The sequence below is a fragment of the Zonotrichia leucophrys genome, chromosome 2 (assembly GCF_028769735.1).
Source record: "Zonotrichia leucophrys gambelii isolate GWCS_2022_RI chromosome 2, RI_Zleu_2.0, whole genome shotgun sequence".
NCBI classification, from domain to species: Eukaryota; Metazoa; Chordata; class Aves; order Passeriformes; family Passerellidae; genus Zonotrichia; species Zonotrichia leucophrys.
Genome location: NC_088171.1, coordinates 17,215,773 through 17,241,519, shown reverse-complemented (window position 1 = coordinate 17,241,519; position 25,747 = coordinate 17,215,773). Strand labels below are relative to the sequence as shown.

Sequence of the window (25,747 nt, the reverse complement as noted above, 5' to 3'; positions counted from 1 at the left end):
AATATTTTATTGGAATTTGCAGCTTCAGTTTAGCAGTTACATTAAAATATGAAATCACAGAATCATAGAAATCATAGACAATTTAAAAACAATGCAAAGGAAATAATTCTTGTGTCAATTTTGAATTTATATTATTAGTAAAATATAATTTACTCCTAGAAAGTCAGATTCTCATCTCCATATTTTTGCTAGGTGGCTTTTTAACTTTTTCTGCCTTTTCTGTTCTTAATGGAACCTAGAAGTAAATTTTTCAAAGTATGAATCTGAGCAGTTATTGCTAATTTCACCCTTCAAATAGGTGTTAATATTTCTTTCTTTAAAGAAATATTAATTCTGAGTCATGTGTTGGGCTGTGAAACAGCCTCATCTCTGCTTCACTACTGTCAGTCCGTGACTGAGAAAAGCTCTTTGGAACCTGCTGTGCTATCCCTGGCATGGAAAGCTCTCCCCACTGCCAAGAATCCCCCACAAAACCTTTCCAGAGGAGTCTTCTCCTCTTTGTGGGTGGAAGGAAGTCCAAGAGGACTGTAGGGATTGGAGCTGGGCTTCCTAGCGAGTTCTAATTAGGTCAATTGAATTGATTCTCACCTGACAAGTTCCTTTCTCAGAATCAAGGAAAAAGAAATCATCTGTCAATTCTATCCTGGGGTATTTAATTTGACCCCAAAGAGAATTCTTTTCTTTGCCATCTAATTTGTTGAAAAGATTCACCATTTGTTAGCAGAGGTTAAACAGTAAAAAGGAAGTGTGTGTGCATGAGAGAGTTTGGGGAATTAAGCGGGGAATTCCCTCTGGAAGTAGAGACAAGAGGAAGAATGTAGTACAGCGCTCTTGTGGGCAGTGTTATTTGTAGTCACAACCAGCAGTAGATCATTCCAGATTAAGTAAGTTTTGAACAAGTTTGTGTGTTTGTGGCAAGTTCACATTTTAACCTATTATTTTTTCAATGGTAAATGCATAATTGCAGGACTGGACTGACAGTGCTTCTGTCTTGTGCAGCCCCGGAGATGGAGATCGAGACTGCAGATGAAGTTGCTATTGTTGGAATAGCATGCAACTTTCCTGGAGGTAACTTTGGGGTAAAAGCAAAGCAGGTTGTTTGAAATCAGAGAGTTTTATTAATGTTGAAATGGAGGAAACCAGCAGTTGTTGGTTTGTCCCTTAGTTGGATTGTTGCTTTGCTGCTTGTGGGATCTTTTTGAAAGGTGGTGCTGTGGTGGAAATGGATTTGTTTAAATTTGTCTGCTGACAGACAGACAGACAGACAAAAGAAGGTGAAGTGCTGGCTGTGGGCAGGGCATTGAGCTGCACATGAAACTCATACAAATGAGCTGGATAGGTCTGGGATGATTTGAACTTTCTGTGTGTTCACTGGCTGGGTGATTGTGTGTTACAGAACTCTGCAGAATCCATAGGAGCAGGGCAGATGAAGGGCTGGACATTGTTATCAGCCATGCCTGTAATATGAACAGATTGGGTTTTCCTAAAAGAAAGCTTCTTGCTTTATTACAGTAGGTGGAGTAGATGCACTGAGATGGCAGAGAGAAGGTGGTCAAGGATTTTGTGGGGTTCCTTTGCTTTTAGACAAGCAGTGAGGGGATCAATCATACTTTTTCATTTTCCTCTCACTAAGGAATGATCACTTCTTTCTGTGGCAAGCCTGCTTGAGCAGCCTAGATTTACAGATGGGAGGTCCTTGTTGCTGATTATGCATTTCTGAGTCTGCATGGGGAGGGGGAGCACATCATTTAATCTGTTTTAAAAACTTTGTACAACAGGAGATGGAATTGACAATTTCTGGAAAGTCCTGGTGGAAGGCAAAAACTGCACCGTAGAAATCCCCCCCGAGAGGTTTAATACCAAGGAGTGGTATGATGCAGATGGTAACAAGCCAGGAAAAATATGTACAACACGAGCTGCTCTTCTGGATGAGTGAGTCTGTTACCCTGCTGCACCACTGACTTTTGTAGTACTTAGACTATGGGCACAGCTGCTCAGGGGCTGTGATACGGGGAAAAATAGTAAATTACAGTAAGGTCAAAATAAGTGTCTTTTATTTGAATTCCACATTCACCTAAAATCCTCAGGGTGTAGAGCTTCATTCAAAGGAGAAGTTGACATGCACAGAAGAAATCTTATTGTCTCCAGAAATTTATACTTGGCAGGGTTGAACCATAGAATCCAGAATTACTTTAATGCTTAGTCCCATGTTAGATATTGAATCCTGCTCTGAAATCAAGAAATTATAGAAGGCCATATAAATCTGATCTTGGGATACAAGATTAAAGTTGGACTTGGTCTTTTGTATGCATGGGCCTATTTTGAAGATGCTTTTAAATATAAATACACACAAAATATTTATGAATGTATTTTCAGAGAAGCATGGGTATCTGTTGAAAACAGATCTGAGCTGATCCTCTACTTTTTGGTTTTAAATTTAGAGCATTGGTCTGTATTTGCTGAAAATAATCTGAAAAAACCCCAAGAAAACAAACCTAGAAAACCAGGTTTTGTGGGGGATTCTTTGCAGTGAGGAGAGATTCTCATTTTGTTTATAACTTGTTGAAGCTATGACCACATTACTGCAGAGGGAATCTCATTCTGCACATTTCATAGTTTGAGGAGTCCAGTTGGTAGTAGTGCAATAATCACGAGAATAGAAATGGGTAGGAGTGGGCTCTTAACTCTGAAATGCAGAAGCACTGATAAAATGAAGCATCTTTGGCTTATAAACATTTTCTTCTGAATTTCATAAGTGGGAACTGTGGCCTGAACACCAGTTACTGCTCAGCTTTTCATGATGTTGCAAAAGTTGTTTACAGTGAGTCTACAAGCAAATGGATGTTATATACATCTGTCATATTTTATTCTGGTCGGTGTATTTCAGATTTAATTCATTTGACAACCACCTGTTTGGGATTAATAATATGGAAGCAGAACGCATGGATCCACAACAGAAATTACTGATGGAGTGCACATACAAAGCCCTGGAGGATGCAGGAGTCCCTGTGGAATCTATCAGTGGCACCAAAACAGGTGTTTTTATTGGTAAGATGAAAATTTCATGTCAAATAAAGTGTGTTTGAAGCTCACAAGGATTGGAGCAATCCTTCATAACCTTTCAATATGGTATCTAGCACTGGATCTAGACTGGAGATCTAGGGCTACTGTGCTATGGCACTAGTGGTTACTTTTGGTAAGAATTACCAGTCCACTCTAGAAGTTCATGGTACAATTCCTGTATCTCTTTTTGGTGCTCTTCTTCCTATGTTCAGGCACTGAAGGGAAGCAGGAAACTGCATCTGCAGCCCAAGCCTTCTTAGAAAAGATACTCCCAAGCCAGGCTGTGATGTTCCACCCTTAAGGGGAAGGGAACACCCAAGCTGTGTAATTGCTTGGGTCTGCAAAAAAGCACAAAGGTTTAATAGTACATTACACACTTGGCATGGAAATTGGAATGTTAGTCCCTGACCTGCTACATCAGCACATGGCAGTGGGATGTGGATAAAGAGGTGGGGTGGAAGGAAAAAACAAAGGAAGAGATGAATTAAAGAAGGGGAGAGAGAAAGAGGGAAAGAAAGAGAGAAAAAGAGAGAAAAAGAGAGAAGAGGAGAAAAAGAGAGAAAAAGAGAGAGAAAGAGATCACCAGTCCTTCTTCCAGTATTGGTCTGGCAAATGACATGTGCAGGGTCTTCGAGGATCCTGCAGATTTGTTGGGGGTACCTTTTTATAGATATGTTTCCCTGCCCTGAAGACGGGTTGCTCTCTTTCTATACCAATTATCATGTCCAATTCCTTCTTTCAGACCTTTTTGGAAATGCTTTAGAGGCTTTGGAGTTCTTGGGTGGTCTCAATGCCCTCCCTCCCCAGCTTGACCTTGGGTCAATATTTCATTCCTGCTTCTGTCCTGGTGCTGCCCATTGTTTGTTGATGGGGGTAGAGTGGTAGGAAAGTGCCCAGCAGAAAAGGACCTGGTGGTGCTGGTGGTCAGCAGCTGGACATGAGCCAGTGTGTGCCCAGGTGGCCAAGAAGGCCAGTGGCATCCTGGCCTGCGTCAGCAATAGTGTCACCACAGGAGCAGGGCAGTGATTCTTCCAACTGTGTATGGCACTGGTGAGGCCACATGGTCGAGTTCTGTGTCCACTTCTGGGCCCCTCAGTTCAGGAGGGAGATTGAGGTGCTGGAGTAAGTCCAGAGAAAGGCATCAGAGCTGGGGAAGGGTGTGGAGCACAAGTCCTGTGAGGAACAGCTGAGGGAGCTGGGGGTGTATAGCCTGAGAGGAGGAGGCTCAGGGGTGGTTTTATTGCTCTGTACAACTGCTTGAAAGGACGATGTAGTGATATGGGGATCAACCTCTTCCACAAGCAGCTGGAGACAGGATGAAGGGACATGGATTCAGGCTGTGCCAGGGGATTTACAGGCTGAACATTATGGAGAAATTCTTCACAGAAAGGGGTGATTTGATAAGGAAATCACTTGCTCAGAGAGCTGATGGAGTTAACCATCCCTGGAAGTGTTTGAGGAAAGATTGGATGTGGCATTTCATGCCATTGTCTTGTCAACTAAGTGTTATTTGGGCACAGGGTGGACTCAATTACGTCAGTGGTCTTTCCCAATCTAACTGATTCTGTGATTTTGTGATTGTGTCTCTGTGGAGCAGAACAAGGATATTTATCCCAAAGAAATGCTCCTCTACCTCCACATGGTCCCAATTCATTGTGGTTTTTTTAACAATTCTTGCTTATTACTGACAATCCTTGGATGGCTCCCTGGCTATCCGGCAATCGGTGTTTGACACGTACACATTAGCCCCTTATCTTCTGGGCTTCTATACAGGCCTACGCTTTCCCACCAATATGCTGTTTTCCAGGATAATTTTGGTTGAGGTGTTCTGGGGATTAATATCCTTTTAAAGCAGCAGAAATCCTCCTGTGGACATTAGAATTGTACCAAGGTGCACTTGTCCAACTGCATTTGTTACTACCCAAAAAGTTGCAGACAAGATGATACCAGATGCTCTTGAAAGATATTTAAAGGACAATAGTAGAGTATCAGCACATTATTGCTGGTGTAATCTGTGTCTCTTTAAAAAGGAGTTTTCTGCTTGATGCACCTATAGGGGAAATGTTTTAGATTACTTTAGTCAGAGAGATGCTCTTGTTCCATTGAGGGCACTACTCCTTACTCTCTGAATACAGCTACTGTGCTTTCCACACATGCTTATGGACTTGGGGATCCACCATATTTCAAACATTGCATTCCCAGAAAGAGGACACAACTGATCTCACAGGCCCTGCTCTTCTTTACTATTTCTTATTGGTTGCAGGTGTGAAAAAAAAGATAAATACAAAATATTGAATGTAGTTTGTGCTATGACCTTTAACTTGGTACATGTGACGAAATGAAGCTAATGTCTTGTACATTTATGTCTGAACGACCGTCTTTGTAACTTGTTGATAAATCTTATCATAGCTAAACTAAAACAATCTGAGTCTCAAAAGTCACAGAGATGTCTAAGCAGACTCCAGAGATCTTAGCTGCATGATACAGTGAGCTGAGCCATCAGAAAGGGCATTTCCTGGTCAGGTAGGAATTTCCTGTCATTTCTTGGACAGGTAGGAATTTCCAGTGTTAGCTAGGTTTGTGTATGCTGAGTCTAGGGGAAATTGCTGTGACTTCTCCCTTTGACTTGTGTTGGAGCAAAGCTTCATGACAGAAGCCCTGATGCCATATGGTTTCATCTAAACACTGAAAAAAAAAAAATCACAACACCAGGTTTTGATCTGTACATGCCTATTGTTGTCTTGGGTTAACTTGACATGTATCTAATGTTTTCCAGGTCTCATGAATCGAGACTATGAAGTCATGGCCAGCAGAGCTGTGAATGAAATAAATCATTATGACGGTACTGGAACAGCAATGAGCATTGCTGCCAACAGGGTCTCTTTCACATTTAATCTGACTGGACCGTCTCTGACTGTCGACACTGCATGTTCATCTTTTCTTTTTGCTCTGCACTATGCCTTGCGAGCCATTAAATCAGGTAATGGGACTGAAGAGGTGCTGGACAATGAAATCAGAATTCCTACAATTTCTGTCTATCACCAGGGCCATCTCAACATGAATATGTTTCTGCTTGACTCCAGGAGACTGTGAGGCAGCAGTCTGTGGTGGGGTGAACTGCATCATTGACCCCCGCACCTTTGTATCTCTCAGTAAAGCCAAAATGATCTCTCCAGAGGGCATAAGCAAACCCTTCTCCAAAAAAGCAGATGGCTATGGAAGGGGAGAAGGCTGTGGTGTTGTTTTCCTCAAACCACTGAAAAAGGTAAGATTTTTGTAAAGCAGCCTGAAGTAAGTCTGGTTGCTTGTCTGAATTTTGTGTCTTCAGCTCTAATAATGACTATTCCAGAGAAGTTTTTCCAATCTAAGTTTAAGATTAATGAAGCATTTATTTTGAATTTATCAACTTTCCCTAACATAGGGAAAGGAACTCGCATTTAGAAGTTAACATCATATTCTGGTCGTTCTTGGCTTTGTTGTGTTGTTTTGTTCTCTACAGAAAGAGCATGAGTTTATTAAAGACAACTTAACTTTTCATGGAACAGGCAAAGGAAGACTACAGCAAAATCTGGGGTGTGATAAACATCAGTGCAGTCAATCAGAATGGCAGGTCCATAACTCCAATCACAAGACCGTCTCAAATAGAGCAAGAGAAGTTACTGCATAGCATTTATGGAAGTCGTGTTGATCCCTCAGTTGTGCAGTACATTGAAGCCCATGGCACAGGAACTGCTGCTGGAGATCCTACAGAAGCTGAGAGCCTTGGTAATGTCATTAGCAAAAAGAGGTCTTCCCGAGTTTCCATTCTGAAAATCGGTTCAGTGAAAGGAAATATTGGACACACTGAATCAGCTGCTGGAGCAGCCGGGTTAATCAAAGTGCTCCTGATGATGCATCATGGGAAGATTGTTCCATCCTTGCATTACTCAAAGGAGATGAGCAGCATTGATACGGAGAAATTAAACCTTGCTGTTGCCACAGCTGTAGAGCCCTGGGAAGAATCCAGTGAGTATGGAAGAGTAGCTGGTGTCAACTGCTTTGGATTTGGAGGAACCAATGCTCATGTTGTAGTCAGGCAGGTGAAGCAGCCAGAGCCTCTTCCTGCCTTTAAGAAGCCCCTGGAATTAGTTCTGCTGTCAGCAGCATCCCCTAAGTCCCTTCAGATGACAATGGCCGACACAGCTGAGCAGCTGAGCGCAAGGAACTCTGTAACTCTCCCAAGCCTGGCCTATACCTCTGCCTGCAGAAGAAGCCACGCCAGCTACAGGTACCGAAAAGCATTTGTCACAAATTCCCTCCAACACTTGCAGCAAGAGCTGAGGCTGGCAGCCAGCACGGAACCTGCCATATCCAAAGCGGAACCACAGCTGGTGTTTGTGTTCTGTGGCAACGGCGTCACGCTGAAGGAGTTCAGTGAGGCACTGCTGAGCTCAGAGCTGGTGTTCAGAGACAAGTGTAAGGAAATAGAAGACCTTTTTCAGCAGCACGCTGCCATCAGCCTCCTGCCAGCAAGAAATCATAGCCCAAAGGACTTGTTGAATCCAGAGCTTTGTCAGCCCTTGCTGTTTGCCCTGCAGGTTGCTGTAGCTTCCCTCCTGAAGCACTGGGGTATCAAGCCTGTTGCTGTTGTTGGCCACTCGGTGGGGGAAGTTGCTGCTGCACACATTGCTGGGTACCTGTCCCTGGCAGATGCTGTCAAAGTGATTTATCACCGGAGCAGGCTGCAGGCAAAGACTCCCAGCGGCAGAATGCTGGTGGTTGGAAACATCCCCGTTGAAGAGATTGCTGAACGCCTGCATGCCTACTCAGGAAAGGTGTGCATTGCTGCTTTCAACAGCCCCATTTCCTGCACCTTGTCTGGGAGTGTAGAGGCTGTGGAAGCTGTCCAGAGAGAGTTAGCTGAAGCTTTCAGACGGAGAAACATCTTTCTTCATGTTTTAAATGTTCCAGCTGCCTACCACAGCCCCAGCATGGATATGATACTCGGGGAGCTGGAGGAGAAGATAGAGCCTTTGGAAAAGCAGAAGGGGGAAATGGAAGTGATTTCAACACTGACTGGCATGGCTGCATCTGAAGATGACTTTTCTCAGGGCAAATTCTGGGCACAGCATACTCGTGAGCCTGTTGCTTTCACACGAGCCATCCAAACTGCAGCCAGAGGCAGGGAAAACGTGGTGTTTGTAGAAATAAGTCCTCACCGAGCACTGCAGCGAAGCATAAAAGAAACGCTAGGGAAAGGCACAAAGGTCTTGTCCTCTTTGCAAACAGATGCAGAATATCAGACGCTCCTCACCCTGGTAGGAAATCTCTTTGAACTGGGATTTAATCCCAACTGGCAGCACTTTTATAATGGGTATCAAAGTGTTCCTGTGGCCATTCCACGATATCAATTTGATCGCCAAAAACTCATGAGCCTGGATATCCCTCAACATGCAAGCCGAAGCGGTGTCAGCGCCAGTCATTCTTTGATTTACGGCATAAACAGTGACAACGTGGAGTATGGCTGCCTGGTGTCCCAGGAAACGACACCATACTTATATGAGCACAAGAACAATGGGGTGGCCTTAGTCCCTGGTGCTTTCTATGTGGAGCTTGGTCTGGCCTCTGTGATGAGCAGCTCAGAACCCAAAGTGCCTCTGAGCACTTGCCAGCTGAGTATCAGTTTTTCTGCACCGTGTGTTCTTACACAGAATTCCCAAGTGCTGAGTATCAAGCTGAGCCCACAAAAAGCCATGACAACCTTTGAGGTTCTCTCTTCCTCCAAGCAGTTTATGCTGCTGGCCAAGTGGCCAAGGGGCTTGAAGGTGTGGTGGAAGAAAGCAGCATCTCCTTGCAAGCCATCTATCAAAGATGCAAGTCAGTGATTAGCAGAGAGGAGCTTTATGAAGCACTGTCTCAGGTTGGCTTTCAGTATGGCTCCATATTCAGGCAGCTCAGTGATGTGCATTATTGCCAGGAGCTAAAGGAAGCTATAACAAGCATAAAGGTGAATGAGGAGACCGCCAGAGACATGTACAGCTACTGTATCCACCCAGTGCTGCTCGACTGCTTTCTGCAGATGACCGCTGTCCTGACCTCAAGGACGCTCCACTCCAGAGCAGGCTTTCCTTCAGGGATAGGCAGCCTGGTGGTGCTCCGCCCGCTGCAGGAGGAAATGATGATATACATGAGAATGAGTAAATCCACTGGGAGCTGCCTTGAGGTCTGCGGGTGCTTTGTGGACAAACACGGCTCTGTTTTGGCCGAGCTCAAGCGCGTTGCCATCACTTTCATGAAGGAATCGTCTTCCAGAGACAATGAGTTTCTGTTTCAAAACAAATGGAAAGAAGTCTCCCTTTCACAGACAATTGGACATCTGGGGTTTAAGCCCAGAGTCCTTGTGTTTGCAGACAAATTTGGGATAGCTGAGCAGCTCAAAAAACACTTGCATCCTGCTTCGACATATGTTATGTATGAAGGCTGGGATTGCCTCGTGGAAGGCGATGCACAGAACAAAATGAGAGCAGAGGTTAAGGATTACGATGAAATTCTCTTCCTGTGGGGAATCCAAAAGCTGAATGAAGATTCCCCGAGGAAAACAGTAGATCAGTTGGCAAAGTGCTGCGAAGCCTATCGCCAGGTAGTGGTGGCCCTAAGAGAGAAGAGGTCTCGCTGCTCCGTCAGAGTGATCACCTACAGAACAACAGAGAGATATGTGGACCACATTAACTGTGGGTTTGCATTGTGTGGCATGACCAGAACCTGTATTGTTGAATTTCCAGAAATCACATTTCAGTTGATTGACCTCAGCTCCTCCACTTCCCTGGACATCTCAGTGTTAGTAGATGTTCTTATCAAGTACAAAGGTGGGGACTATCCGGAAGTCTGCATCAGCCAGGGAAGAATTTATGTGTCCGAAATCAGACGCACACCTTTTGTAGATGCAGATTACATCCAACCCGTAAAATCACTCCAGAAATCACAATCATTCACTTTGTACACTTCTGATCCATACACAGCAAACGACTTGTCTGGGGAATTATCCAGCAGCACTGCAACTCAGCTTGACAAACAGAGTGTTGAAATTCAAGTGGATAAAATTTGCTTGCACTCAGAAGATTATTTTCCCATTAGTGTTTCTAGCTGTAACTTTGGTAATACACTGTATTGGAACTCCCAGGCAGGGGACAAACACAGGCTTCTAGCTCTTGATTTCAGTGGCACAGTCACTGCAACAGGCAGTGATGTGAAAAAAGTGAAAGTGGGAGATCACGTGGTTTCATGTTATCCCACTGCTGCATCATCCAGAGTTCAGATTCCAGGAACAGTTTGTTTCCATGCAAGGAAATTCCCATTCCTCCGGAATGTCCCTTGTGTGTCATACTTCATCATTGCATGGGAGATCTTCACTCAGAGGTTACCCAAAGGAAAACATGGCAGAACATTGGGTATTATTACTACAGAGCCATCCTCAGTTCTGTGCCATGTTCTTTCTGCAGCAGCAGAAGAGATGGGTTGGAGAACAGTCCTTGCAAAGCCCACTCCTAACGTGTTGCAATATATCAACCTGTGCAGTGCCCTTGTTATTCTTCCTCCAGTCAACAGACTGTCTCAGGAGGACCTGGCCCACATGTCCTTTCTTAAAGATGTGGTGATCGTGTGTGGCAGGCAACAGTCAGAATGCATCCAGAATGTCAGTGAAATTGATCATGAAAATGTCAGCTTTCATATCCTTGCCGTTGCCCACCTTTTCCAGAAAGCACCTCTAAAGGAAGTGCAGAAGACCGTACATGCCTGGATCAGTTCCATGGATATGAAATGGTTTAAAAATCTTTCAGGTTCTGTTTTTCAGCAGACTGAGAATTTTGAAGGGCTAAATTCTGTGATGTCCTATTTCACCTGCACTTCTGTCCCCCTTGCTGTCCTGAGAAGGCAGAAAGACATCAGTGTGCTTTCAGATATCCCATTGTACGAGCCCCAGAAGCAGCTGTTCAAGCAGAATGCTGTTTATGTAGTAGTTGGGGGGCTCACTGGACTTGGCTTTGAAACAGTGAAATTCATAGCTGAGAACGGGGGAGGGTGTATTGCAATTCTGTCCAGGAGAATTCCCAGCAGTGAGAAGCAAGAAGAGTTAAGGGCTTTGCAGCAGCAGTACAAAGGGAGCAAAGTAGTGTCTGTGCAGTGTGATGTGACTTTGAGCAGCGATGTTGAGAAAGCTTTCCAGTCCATTGCCACCACCTTTGTGGGGAGCCCCATCAAAGGGGTGTTCCAAAGTGCTGTTGCTATACACGACGGCCACCTTGAAGTGCTGAAGCTGGCTGACTTCCACAAAGTGCTGAGCCCAAAAGTAGCAGGGACCCTAAATCTTCACTGGGCTACCAGAGACCAGGAGCTTGACTACTTTGTGTGCTACTCCTCTGTTGCTTCCTTTCTGGGCAACGCCACCCAGGCAAACTATGCAGCTGCAAACTCTTTCCTGGATCTCTTCTGCCTCTACAGGAGGAACTGTGGGCTCTCAGGCCAGGCCATTAACTGGGGTGCTTTGAACCTCGGCATTCTGCTCAACCAAGACCTCATTCAGAGCATTCTGGAATCCAAGGGCGTAGACATTCTGCAAGTGCATGAAATTCATGACTATCTCAGGAAGACCTTACTTATAAACAACCCACAGCAAGCTGTGGTCAAATTGAACTTTCACACTTTGTATCATCATGTTTTTACTCAGATTATTTCTCTCAAAAGTCGCTTCATAACACTTATGTCAGAAGATTACATGAACAAGATGGAAACATCTGAGGAAGCTGAAGTCCCCGAGACCGCCTTTCTCAAATCTGAGGACTACATCGCCTCACTGATGAGTGACCTCATAGGAGTGAATGCAGATGAACTAACCATGAATACGCCACTTTCGTCTTTGGGCATGGACTCTATGTTAGCCATGACAATTCAGAACCGTGTCTTTCGGGAGAGAAAGGTGGACATACCCGTTGTGAAACTGCTTGATCCTCACACAACTCTGTCAAGTTTAGTGGCAGTGTTCGAAGAAACAAGCGATGCAGATGGAACAGCTGGAAAGAAGAATGCTGTGATTGAAAGTGCAGAAAATGGGAGCTGGCTATAAGAATCTCCCCAGTCAGGAATTGTGTAACTCTGACAATACTCAGGCCCTTTGCAGCATATCAGAATGTGTAATTGCAGAATGTTTGGTGATGCTGAATGTACTCATCTGGACTGACTCAGAAAAACCCACACCATTATTCTGCCATTATTCTGCTGGCTGTGTTAATTTCAGTCAGTTGTTTGACTTTTTACTTTAAATGTATTTTACCTTAATTTTCAATAGTTTTAACTGGAAATAAATAGGCAATTTTGTACACATTTTATTGCGTATTGCATTCTTTAAATTGTATTCAAATTTTGATGAGAACTGTGTATTTGCGCTTCTAAACAGTAAATATATACATAAAGCTGCATAAGGTTATCAGCATTTTTCTCATATTCTATTGTTAATATATATTTTTTAATATTACCAAATATTTTTAAATACAGATGTCTATTTGAAAGTCTGATGTCAATTTCAAAAACCTAATTTTGCTTGTCTTGAAAAATATTAACAATTTGCCAAGTGTTACCAATTGTGAAGCATACAGAAAAGCAAATGTTTTTTATTATGAATTAAGAAATTTTTATGAAAGCCCAAAGAAACAGGAGTAATAAAATGTTTTAAAAAAAACTCCGATGTGTATTTTCATCCTATTTTTTTTTCCCTTATGTGCTCTCCTACTTCAAATTTTTGTAACCCTAATATCTGCCCTGCTTTTCTCCATTGAAAAAAGCAGTCTTTTCCACAAAGACACTGAAGAAAACTTTGTTTATAGTTTTTTAATATGGGAAAACGGTATTGTGTTTTTTCTCCCTTTTCTCCCTAATTCTGATGAGTTGTCCTTTGCAAATCTAGTTGTATTTTCCAGTGTCTGGTGTATCCATGGTCTGTTAAGTTTCCCTGAAATACTGTGATCTCCAGGCTGAAAAGTTCCCTTAGTCTCTCTTAGCCCTCGTGCGCCAGCCTCAAAGGTCTTGGCGGTTTATGCCAAAAGTGTTCAGGCTTATCTCTACCTTTCTCATGGTGGAGGGCCCAGAGCTGGATCAGCGTGCTGCTACTGGCTCACTGCCAGATGGACTTGGCACAGCTGATACCACCTTTCAGGCCTGGCAGGCCAGTGAATACTCCACCCAGCTTATAGTTGTCTTTTTCAATCTATCTCGCATCAGTTTGGCTACAAGGATGCATCGGGACACTGCTGAAAGTCCTTATGGAGTCAAGGTGCATAAAATCTCTCTCTTCTCAGTGTTTTCATTCTTTAAGGTAATCAGGCTAGTCAGCCTCCATATCTCTGGAAAATCCACGATGGTTGTTCCTAACCACTTTTTCATTCATGTCCCTTACTACCTGAGTCAGTTTGAGCTATGGCTCTGTATGGGCAGAGATGCTTGTGACCTTGCCCAAGCATTTTGGGGAACATGGTAATGAAGTGAGGAGTAGTTAACTGTATACATGTATATACATATATACACATACGCAGAAAAGCACTGGGAGGATTTCAAATCCAGAGTGGTTCTGGTGTGGCATAACCTGACCAACAGCCAGGCAAATGACAAAGCAGAGCATTTTTTGTCTGCAGCACATTTGTTGTACTCGTTTTCTGGGCTGCTCCCTGTGCAAAAACACAAGAACCTTGTAGTACCGATGTCAAGGTCAAAGCAGTAATCCAACAGGGCTGCTTTGCACAGCAGGAGTAGATAAAGGTATATTAGGGAGATTTTATATGCGTGACAATCTCTCACAGATGCCCACATTGCACAGTTGTGACTGAATCTATTGATTTCAGCCTTTATACAGACAGGTCTCATTTTAAAAGACTGAAGCACCAACTTTGGCTGGCTGCAGTTCTTTGGTTTTCTCTCACCAAAGCCATCACTGCTCCATCAGTGCTGTGAAATCCCTCTTATCTCTTCTATGTGTTTTGCTTTTGACTGCTTCTGTGAATCTCCATAAATATTCCAAAGGTCAGAATAGTTGAACAAAAACAAGATCATTGCCAGCCTCCAGAAATACAGTGAGAAACCTAAGCTCTAAAAACGTTCAGGCAAAGCATTTTCAGCTGCAGCCAGGGCAATTATAATTAGCAGTTTGTAACACAGGGTAAGGCAGCAACGGCAGAGTGCTGACTACTCTTTCATTTATAAATAATAAATACATAGACCATATGACCAGAAAAATAGCCCAGGAAATCCACACAGATGACAAAATAGCTCAGAGATATGATTGATGTCCTGAAGGCAGCAACTAGCTGAAGGAGAAGGCAAAGACACCTACAGGCAACAGAATGGACTGCAAATAGAGAAACAACCTGTTTCTGCAGTACTGTAAGAGCAGTGAGAAAGTCCTGAGTCCTGTTCTGTCCTACCAAACATCATAAATGGAAGAGATAAACAGCCCTTTGCAGTTGGCAATGATTTTCCTAATACAGCCCAGGATCCCATCAGCCTCCTTGGACCCCCACTGCTGGCTCATGGACAACTTGTTGTCCTCCAGGACCCCCAGGTCCTTCTCCACAGAGCTGCTTTCCAGCAGGTTGACCCCCAACCTGTCCTGGTGCAGGGGGTTATTCCTCCCCTGGTACAGGACCCTGCACTTGCCCTTGTTGAATTTCAGACAGTTCTTCTCTGTCTGTCTCTCCAACCTGTCAGGGCCCCTCTGAAGGGCTGCCCAGCCCTCTGGGGTATGGGCCACTCCTGCCAACTTTGTGAACTTGTGAACAGAAAAGGCCTCTGCCATCCAAGCCATTGATGAATCAGTCACACAATACTGGGCCTGGTATTGAACCCTGGGGGACCCCACTACTGACAGGCCTCCAGCTACACCGTGCCACTGATTATCACCTCTGGGACCTGGTGTTCAGCCACTTTATTTTAAATAGATTTAAAAGGCTTTGTTTTCTTCATCAGCTGTCAAACATGATTGCAGAGACCTGTACTGCCACTTCCTCCTGAAAAAAATGATGTTCTTCTCAAAACCTGAATTGCATTTAGATAAATTACTTGTGAAAAAAAAAAAATCTGTATCTGTGTTTAACAAAAGGCTTTTAGTGACAACGTTCTTTGGTGTTTGCAATTAATCTCAGATAGTTAACTACATAGGGCTATTTTTAATGATTCTGAGCCCTCAGTCTCCAAACTGTCAATCCTGTCATTAGAGGAAAGATCCCATTAACAGGATGCATATTCAGTAATCAGATTAATGTGACTGTGGGACAATACTTGAAAAGCTATTAATTTTTCCAGGCAGAGCCTGAAGTGATATAACATTTGGACAAACTGCTAAAACACCTGGTTCCCCTTCTCTGAGTACAACCATAAATGCAATTAGTCAGATATGTTCTAAACAGAAGCAACATAAATACAGAATTAATGGCACAGAGCCCTAATGTTTCTTTGGAAAATGAGCTTGTGGATGGACGTTTTGCTTAGGCACTTCATCAAAACATTCTCCTGTTGCATAACAGGAAGTTGCAGACTGAACTAATAAATGCCTTATCCTGCAAGTAAACCAGCGTCTGTTTCTGGTTTTGCCTGGATCACAGAACACCTGATAACATCCATGTTGGCCCGGAGGCGTGTTCTGCACCTGGATCAGGGGCCACAACCAGCCTGTGGCAGGACTGACATGGCAGTGGCCAAAGCTCTGCCAGGGCCCAAGAGTGGGGCTGGCTGTGGCCATGGCCTCCCCCTGTGCCTCTGGGAGCCTCTGCGTTGGCCCCAGGCCCAGGCAGCCAAACCCCAGGCTCTCATGAAGCCAACATGTGTTTTCTCCTTCAGATAACACTCCAGAGATGTAGGCATTCAGTTGATAGCGGGAACGTTACTGACAATGGCTTTTTTTCAGTCATACCTTACAAGTGCATCAAACATTGATTTTTACTGTAAAGTAAAAATGCTGTATCATAAATGGACCCATATAAATGTTTTACTTAATGTAGTCAACAGATGAAGACATGTCTAACTCAACAGGCTGTTCCTATGGTGCTGGTGGAATGTAATCCTCACTCGGCTTACTTGGTGTTTGCACCTGTGACCTCAGAGCCAATTATAAGAAATGGTGACATTAATAACAAAACAAGACATAAATTTTGCAAGATCCTTGGAAAGCTACAGCAAAATTACTCAGACATGTGAGGCTCTTTGCATGATGAAGGGACTGGAACACCTCACATGTAAGGAAAGCTGAGGCAGCTAGGATAGTTCAGGAGAGAAGGAGGCTTAGGGGAATCCCATTAGTGTACATAAATTCATGAGAGGAGGGTGCAAAGGGGTAGAGCCAGGCTCCATTGGTGCCCAGTGACAGAACCAGAGGTAACAGGCACAGACTGAAACATGAGAGGTTCCCTCTGAACACCAGAAAACACTTTTTTATTGTGAGGATGACCAAGCACTGGCGCAGATTGCCAGGGGGAGGTTATGGAGTCTCCATCCTTGAAGGTATTCAAAATTCTTTTAGACATGGTCCTGGTAACATGTTCTGTGTGTTCTGGCTTGAGCAGGGAGTTAGTCCAGATGGCTTCTGGAGATCTCTCCCAAGCTGCTGTGATTCTGTGAAGTCCATTGGCAGATGGATTTGATCATCTCCATCAGTTCAAATCTTGGGTAATGTATTAAATAGAGCCTAGTGGAAAAAAACCCAAATCAATTCAGAAGCCTGTGACTGATCTCCTTTTTTCCTCTTTACATCCCTTTAGCCCACCATTCAAGCTCTGAGGGAAGACCAACCCCCCACTTTTGAAAGAAGTGCCCAGAGAGACAAATTTAATTATGTTTATGTATTAGCAAGACAATTCCACAAATTCCAGAGTATTTTAAAAAGTATTTTTGTTAAAAATCAGGCCATCATATTCAGTTTGACCTCTAACTATAAGACATACTTTTTTTACTTTTAAGGAAGCATTTTCTATTGCAAACTTAGAAGCAAGACCCATGCATCAGTAAAACACAGAATACAATTTCCATGCATGCTGTCATTACCTGTGACTTTATAGGTTACCTGGAATTCATTAGGAGATGACAGTCTTACCTACTGCTTTACTCAAAGACCCTCTTCAGTTAGACTCTTCAGGTCAGACCAAATCATTCTAGATTAGTCAAGGGTGAGAACAATATACTTTGAGAATAGCTGACACTGCACAGAGCAGACAGGCTGCTCATTTCATCCGCAGTGGTAATTTTGACTACTTGGACAACAGCATGTGACCCTGCAAGAAAGAAGCTGACCCATTATAGAAAAAACAGACACCTCCAACACAGGCAGCGATTGGCGTCTGACTCCATTGATTCAGAATGCTGAACAATATACTTTTACCAAAACTATATTATATTACATTATAGTATACTATACTACAAAGAATAAATCCTATACTACTAAAGAATACTAAAGAAAAACTCGTGATTGTCTTGAGACAGCCAGGACACAGCTTTGACCAATAGGCTAATTAATATAAACAACCATCACCAGAATCTAATTAGGAACTCATGTCAGGTAAACAATCTTCCTAACACATTCTACATGTGCAAAAACAACAGGAGCAGCAAGTAGAGATAAGAATTGTTTTCTCTTCTTCTCTCTGTGCTTCTCTAGGAAAAAACCTGGGAGAGAGAATTATCTCTCTGTTCAGAGAATGCAAATGCCACAGACCCACTTTCCTGTTATTTTCATGGATGGATTTAGCAGAGTGACATCTTTGATGTAAAGTTAGTCACAGACACTCCATGCACACATACACAAAAAACAAAAAAGAAATATTTTCCAAGATAAAACCATCCAATAGATTTTGATGAGGCCTAATGACTCCCCTCTCTAAAATACCTGCTTTACCACTGGCAGCAGGAGGAAGTCAGGACAGTTGGCTCACACAGGGCTGTCTTGGGGACAGCCAAACTGATTTTCTTCAATATTCACAGAAATTCAACCTGCATAAGCGTGGGTGGAAAATCTGTAGCCTTCTGGCCTATGTTTGGCAGAAGTCTGTGGAACTGGACAGGGGTCTGAGTATGGAAAATGTCAGACAAAATTCATTATGGTGTTACTCCAGTCTAGATGTATCAGCCCACAGCAGATGAATGGCCTTGTCCATGCTTCTGACAGGGATGAGAGCTGATGGAACTGTTCGAGCCACAGTACTGGCTCAGAAAGACACGCTTACATCTCTGATGTGAGAGTAAAGGAAGATTTTGTTCACTTGATGTGTTTCTTTTCAATACTCAGAACAGGAAGAACAGGCTTCTGTATAGAAATGCAATTTCTTGTCATGACACCATTTATTGCAAAACCATTAAGAAATTTAGAGAATGCAATATTTCTTATTGACATAATGTACCTTTTGTTCCATAGGTGAACTGAAGAGAAAAAAGCTGGTTGTTCTGCTTTTAAAGTAATAAAGCCACTAGGTGATGGAACTGATAATTTCTGGCAACAGAAAAAGCTAATGTGATGGAAATACTATTGGAAAGATTTAATATCAAAACATTGTGTACACAAAAGAAAATGTGCATGGTGTGAGTTGTCTTCTTGTTGAGTAGGTGTGTTACTGCAATCTAAAACTTCAAATAGGATTTTTAGCGTGGAGACTGTAATACTCCATGAAGTAAATAACTGTTTTCATGAGCTGTGGAAGACTGCCCCAGTGAGCACACAGTCATTCCTTAGGCTTCCAGGAATTTAACCCTCATTTTGTCTTGTAAATCTTCTTGGCTTTACATCCTGAAAGTGCCACGGGAAACAGTGGTGATGACTGGATTTTGCATGTTTCTCATCTATTTTTACTGTAATTTCTGGATTAACAGTTCTTCACCTTTCAGCTGTTATTTGATAAACCCCTTTGTAACAAGGGCAGATGGGCACCGAGCAATGTTGCTTGTACCTTCACCTCCTACAGTGACTGCTGTGGCCAGATGTGGCTATTGCGGAATCCAGTTTGTGGCCAGGATGGCACTGAGCAAACTCAGCATAATGTATTTGCTTCTTTGGAAACTGCTTAAATCCACACATAACTTACTTGTTGATGCTGCAATATTCTTCCAAAGCAAGAAACCACTGTCTAAGCAGCACCACAGTTGCTGTGCTAGCATTGCTTTCAGGGAAATCTGTTTGAGAAAAGAGTTTTCAAGATAGGACTCATGTGCATGTGGAATATTCTTTTGCTAAAAATTCTTGTTCCAAATTATTGCAATGAATAAGCACTCGAATTGCCTTAAATGTTATTGGGACAAAAGTCTGTTTAAAGTTTGCTGCCTGAAGGTGCATTACAGCAAATATAAGCCCTTTATTAAACTGGTTAGACCCACTGAAGCGACAAGATTTTTACAGCTAATAGTGTGAGTTTATACTCCCAGGGACAGCCCCTAAGGTTTAAAAGCACTAGAGATGCTCTGTGATTAGCAAAAAGGTACCTTTTTTGCAGCACACAATAGTGAATAACATAGTCTAGGTCTTTAAACACCAGGTTATGTTTTTCAGAAGGGAATTGCTGAGGTAATGATGAGCTCCTCATAGCTGGTGTTTAGACCAGAAATAAATACACAGCGATTCCCAGGATTCTCTGGTGGGAGGAAGATACTATAGAAGTCATGTATTCTTCTTGGTTAGCAGAAAGATATTTGAAATTTGTGACATGGGGACAGAAGATGCAGATTCAGGTATATTGGGGGTCTTAAAGGCGGAACAAAAATACATGGAAACACTAAAGTTACTGAGCACTAGATTTAACATTATAGGAACAGCTTTGGCAATTCTTGTTGACTTTTATGAATTAATATTATGGCTGCATTTCATAGATTATATGCTACAAATGCTAGTGTGGTAAATCAGTACAGACAATCCATACTCTTGGTGCAAACCCAGCTCAGTTTCAAGAGAGACTCCATTTACTTTATTTACCAAGTTGATCACTGATCAGTTGAGCAGTCTTCAAAAGTGCTTACTCTGAAGTCTGACTTGGTTAAAAACCAACTGTGGTTAATTACATTTTCTTCAAAGGATGTTTACATCACATCAGTAAAGAGATTGTTCAGTATCTGTGATCCTTCAATGCATACACAACAGAGTTATGAGGAAGTGGAACTCCCTGTGTTCAGCATCTTTATGGAAGCAAGAAGCAGCTGGTGAATTTGGGAAAATACGGGGCTGGTTGGGGAGAGGTTTATGGAGAGCCTCAAGTGGCTTATGAAAATAAAGACTGCTCTTCCCAGTAGAGGAAGCCTGGAATTATTTCTCTTTTCTCAAAATATAAAACACACCTGACTAGCTGAAAGCGAGGAATCAGTTGTTCTCTCTGGACTTGGAAGTTACCTGCCCATAGAAATGTCAGGTTTTCTGGTGCTTTTCGGAAACATTTGGTTTTAGCACTGCCACGGTTTAACTCCAGCTGGCCACAAACTACCAGGTAGCCACTGGTTAAATCCCTCCCCTTCCCTCTCCTGGTGGCATAAGCACAAGAAGCAGAAAAAAGTAAAACTTGTTGGTAGAGATAAGAACAGTTTAGTGATTGAAATAAATAATAATAGTATAAATAATAATAAAATAATAGATTAATAATATAATTGTAATAGTATTATTATTATAATTGTAATAGCAACAGTAATGGGGAGAGAGAGAAAGAAATAAACCCCAAGAAAAACAAGTCACACTTAATACAATTCCTCACTATCCACGGAGCCATCCCAGCCAGCCCCAAGCAGCAATTGGTGGCTCCAGGCCAGCACCCCCCAATTTATAAATGGAGCATGATGTTCTAGGGTATGGAACAATCCTTTGATTATTTCAGATTAACTCTTCTGGCCATGCCCTCTCCCAGCTTCTTGTGCACCTGCTCACTGGCAGAGCATAGAAAATTGAAAACTCCTTGATTTAGAGTAAGAACTACAAGCAACAAAGAAACCATCAGTTTGTTATCAACTTTGTTCTCACACTACAACCAAAACACATCACTGTACTAGTTAGTAAGAAGAAAATTAACCATCTCATATGAAACTAGAACAAGCATGCAAAAGAAGAAATGTTTGTTCTTATCTTTTAGATGTCCCAGTTGTGCTTCACAGACTGATTACCACACTAGAAACCAAGGTAAAATAGTATTGAATTTAAACCAATAGAAGTGGATTCAACACTGCCTGGGATTGCTGCTTCTTCAGAGGAGGCCACTGAGCAATACACAAAAAACTTGATGCTGCCTTGTTTTTAGGCAAGCAGTAGCACAGAAATAGGATAAAACTCCAGGTGTTTGTAGAAACATGTCCTCAGAGAGGTTAAGTGATATGTAGACACTTGGCACACTCATATCACAAACCTGTTTGATCTGGGATGTACAACAGACTGGCAGCCCCTCTGTGCACCATTTGCTCTTTACCTGAATCATTTCTCTGAGTGTCCCAGTGTCCATTCTGCAGTACCCATTATGATCACAAGAATTCCATTGCCTGTCTGTATATTTCTGCTGCTGAGATGCTCTGAACCTGAAACTGTCAAAGGGTCTTTCATTGCCAGGTCTAGACTACTCAGAGGACATACGGGCAAAAATACAAATGCTGTGTAAACCTGGCATTTTTCTGAACTTAAATTCCATTACTACATATGTCAAATAAAGAGAAAGGTCAGGTGCAGAACATCTGTCATGGTTTAATTCCAGATGGCAACTAAGACACAAAGCCACTCACTCTTTAGGGGATGAGGGAGTGAATTGGAAGAATAAAAGTCAGAAAACTTGTGAGTTGAGATAAAGACATTTTAACAGTTAAAGGCAAAAGCTGAATGCAGAAGCACAGCAGCCTAAGGAACGAATTCACTACTTCCCATTGCAGGCAGGTGTTCAGCCATCTCCAAGACAGCAGGGCTCTATCACTTGTGTAACAGCGACTTGGGAAGACAAACACCATTACCTTTTCCTTCCTCCTTTCCTTCTTCTTCCCCCAGCTTTGTATATTGAGCATATGATCTGGGATTTCCTATGGGCTGGATACAGTTGGCTGTCCTGGTTGTGTGCCCTCCCAACTCCTTGTGCACCCCTAGCCTCCCTCCTGGTGGGGTGAGGAGCAAAAAAGGCCTTGACACTGTGTAAGCACTGCTCAGCCATTGCTAAAATGTCCCTCGCTTTTCAACAGTTTCCAGCACAAATCCAAAACATGGCCCCATACCCCCCACTGTGAAGAAAAAACACCACAAGCTCCAAGCATTAAAATAAAACTAATAAAAATGCTTTAATGGAACAGAGAAGAAATATGAAAATTTCAACTACTGCCACTTATTATAGCATCACTTACATTTGTCTCTTGAAAATTTTATTTCTCCCTGCAGTTTTTACAGTGTTCACATAACATTCAGCAAAGCTGAAAGCAGTGGGAGTATCACTTCCCTTTGTCAGTGCAATGTTTGTATTTGGGGCATTTCTGTGAAAGGGTGGGGACAAGGAAGTGGGTTTTGCTTACAGCAAGCTTCTCCATTCTTTTCAGTGGGGAGTTCCCAGTCCCAGAGCCATTGCTCAGCAGCGGTGCCTCCTGCCTGTGAGCACTTCATGAGGCTGACACCCCTGAGCTGTGCAGCTGGGCAGGGCCAAGTGCAGCAGGAAGCCCTCTGCCCATCGTGCCCCATCTCCAGGGTGCCTTGTTTCCACTGACCACAGGAGATCTCTGCACTACTGCAATGGCATTGGTCCAACAGCCAGCTCTCTTCAGGTATGAATGAGTAAGATCACTGAAGAAATCACTGGCAAGGGTGTCACTGAAAACCAGGTTTAACATTAGGCAACAGCACAACAAAGTTTGTTGCCAAGCTTTACTCTACTACTTAGAGAACAGTTAAGATACACTGAAGGAAAAAAAAGGAACAAAATATAGTAAATGACCTGAGAGCTATCTATGTGTGTTTGAATGTGTGTATTTAGTTGCATGTGACAAAGGATAGAAAAGAATACAACACAAAAGATTAGCAGCACTCAAATGTAACAGTACTTAAATTTAACTTATATCTTAAATGTAACTTATAACTTAACTGTAACAATTTAGCAAAGGAATAACACTTAAAAGCATTTAACTCAGTTTATAACTTAAACTTACTTGCAGGCCTAACTTACTTAGATATCTAAGGTACTTAGATATCTAAGAGAGCAGCATTTCTCCCAGATTCGCTATAGCATGTGTGTACGTGTGTATGCCCACAGACATAAAGGCCAGTGCAAGGTACCTGTGAAAAATCCCCCGTTTGGATGCTTTTGCACCTCCTCAGTGTGTGAAGGGTTGAGCCTTGAGGAGCGGGGCTTTTGGTCCAGGATTCATTAAATCATTCAGTGATCCTCCAAGTACAGCAAGGCTCAGAGTTGGCAGGCTCTGAGAGGCCCCACTCAGAGGGAGGCCACTGGTCACAGCCCACTGCAGCTCAAAGACTCATTTTGGACCACTGTTTATGGGGCTGCAAGAGTGGGGCTTTGTTCCAGCCTGGCCACACTACAGGTCAGCAGACTTTCTCTGAAAGTGTGAGAACAGGGATAGGATGCTATGGAGACAAGGAAAATAGTTTCCAAGGCTTCTCATGAAAAAACCCTGGAGCTAGTTAGACAGCAGTAGTTCCTAGGAACAGACAGTGTTTCTGATAAGCTCAAGAGGAGCTGAGCCCAGGTGCTGTTCATCAAGGCTGAGGCCTAATGAGCATTTTTCAGCTGGCAGTGCAGCCTGAGAAAGAGAGGGGAATGCACCAACACAGTGCTCCATTGCCATTGTTGAGCAGACCTCCATTAACAGTTAAAGACACTTAGACAATCATCTCTCATGTAAGTGGATCCTTAGACCATCTAGAGTGTGTGGGCAGTTTTAGGTAAAGAGGCTTCAATTTATGTGAGCAGATTTATTTGAATCTGCAGCAGACCCCCCCCTCACAGTTCATGGGCCTGTCTGCCACTTCCATAAAGTCTATTTAGAAGAATAATGTCTTCTAAAGGATATTCTACTAGTAAAACAAAAATTTGTCTGTCCAGATTCCTCTGGGTCATTTTAAGCTTACAGGATGATAAAAGCAAGATTTTAGGGAGAGGCAAATTGCCAGGAACTATTTCAAATCCCTTTGCTGTCTCACGCATTATTGTGTATGGGATGAGTTTAAAACAAACCCAGTAAACTGAAAAGCAACCAACTCTTTCTACCTGACTAGGGAGGAGAGTTGGCATGGAACAGAACCTCAACAGGCAGGTAGGCAGGCCAGCTCTGTGGAGAATATGTTTACAGCAGTATATCGCCATTCCCATCCCAAAGTCTCCCTGAACAGGTGTAATTACCTGCCTTTCTCACTTTTGTGATTGCCCTCAGAGATAGTTCTTGTCATGCAAGAGAGCATAACCCTGGTGGGGAGTGCCCTGCTGAGGGGCAAGTGAGGTAATTCTCCCTTAGGGACACAGTGGGTCAAGTCTGTCTTGTGTTCTTCATGCTTTCACCTGGAGCAATATGATATCTGTCTGTGAATGGAATCTTCTCAGTGATTTTGGAGGTTCTAAGGGGTACTTTTGATTTTCCTTTGGTTTTTTTGCTGTTTTTTAGATTATGTGGATTATGAGGTGTGGAGGTTCAGGGACATCACACCATACCAATATGATCCAGTGAGGCCAAATTTTTTATCCCAAAAAAGACTATATTTATAATAAATCTCTACTCTCCACGTGTCTCTAGCTAATACAAGATTGGTTAATCCTAGCTGTTCATGCGCCTAAATTAGAATGCTGATTGGATCACCTAATTTTTCACGCATCTTGCTGTGGTCACCTGGCCCACCCATGACTCACTTTTTTCTTACTTTCCCCAGCTTGCTGACAAACTTGCTGAGTCCTGATGACTTTTCTTCTTGTATCTCTTTCAAGGATATACTGACCCTATTTCTGAATATGTCCATTATTCATTGTTTGTGAACGTGTCCATTGTCCATTAGTACAAGCAGGCTGGATTGTGCATCAGCTGAATATGGCCATTGTCTAGCAAGAGCCCTGCAATTGCAAAAAACTCTCAACAGCAGATGAGTATGCAGTTGGCAAAGATTAGGTTATGATCCTGTGTAGATTAATTTTTTATGAACTAGGCTGTAAAGAAGTACCATTTACTTTGACTCTGAACTGTTTATACAGCTTTCATCATCAATCAGTAGTGGTTTATTGTTCTCAATATTTCAATATAATAAGGAAACATAAGTCAATATGTTTTCAGGAGCTGTTTTATTTGTCTTCCTTATAAAGCCTGTGCAATTAAGGTAATAGGCAGTTATAAGCTTAATATATTTTCCACTTTAACTGTTAAACACTAAATATTATGAATGTTTGTATTTTACCTTCAAAAGAGAAACTGTATTTACATGGGCACACCCAGATCACCAAGGCATCATAATGTGGTTTCTTAGTGGTTTTGGAACACAGCAGAGGCAGTCCTTGTCCTCAGTCCAGTCTCTGTCACACCCATAACCATGTCTTGCTTGCTAACAAGTTGAGATGAGGACTGGGAGAAAACACTCTAAGGGCCAAACAGGCTAAAATTTAAAGGTATAAAGTGAATTTATTATTAACAGAGTCAGAAGAGAAAAATGAGAAGTAAAATAAGCTTTTAAAATACCTCTTTTTCCCCCAGCCCCTCC

The 25,747-nt window shown here is 42.6% G+C and overlaps 1 protein-coding gene across 1 annotated transcript; it reads left to right on the top strand.

Moving 5' to 3' along the window:
- Positions 1–953: 953 nt before the first annotated feature.
- LOC135443041 (uncharacterized) lies at positions 954–12,163 on the top strand. The gene is given in 7 exon segments (XM_064703288.1): positions 954–1,068; positions 1,779–1,932; positions 2,888–3,048; positions 5,840–6,043; positions 6,147–6,328; positions 6,609–8,823; positions 8,826–12,163. Coding segments are annotated over 7 exon segments (6,369 nt in total).
- Positions 12,164–25,747: the final 13,584 nt, after the last annotated feature.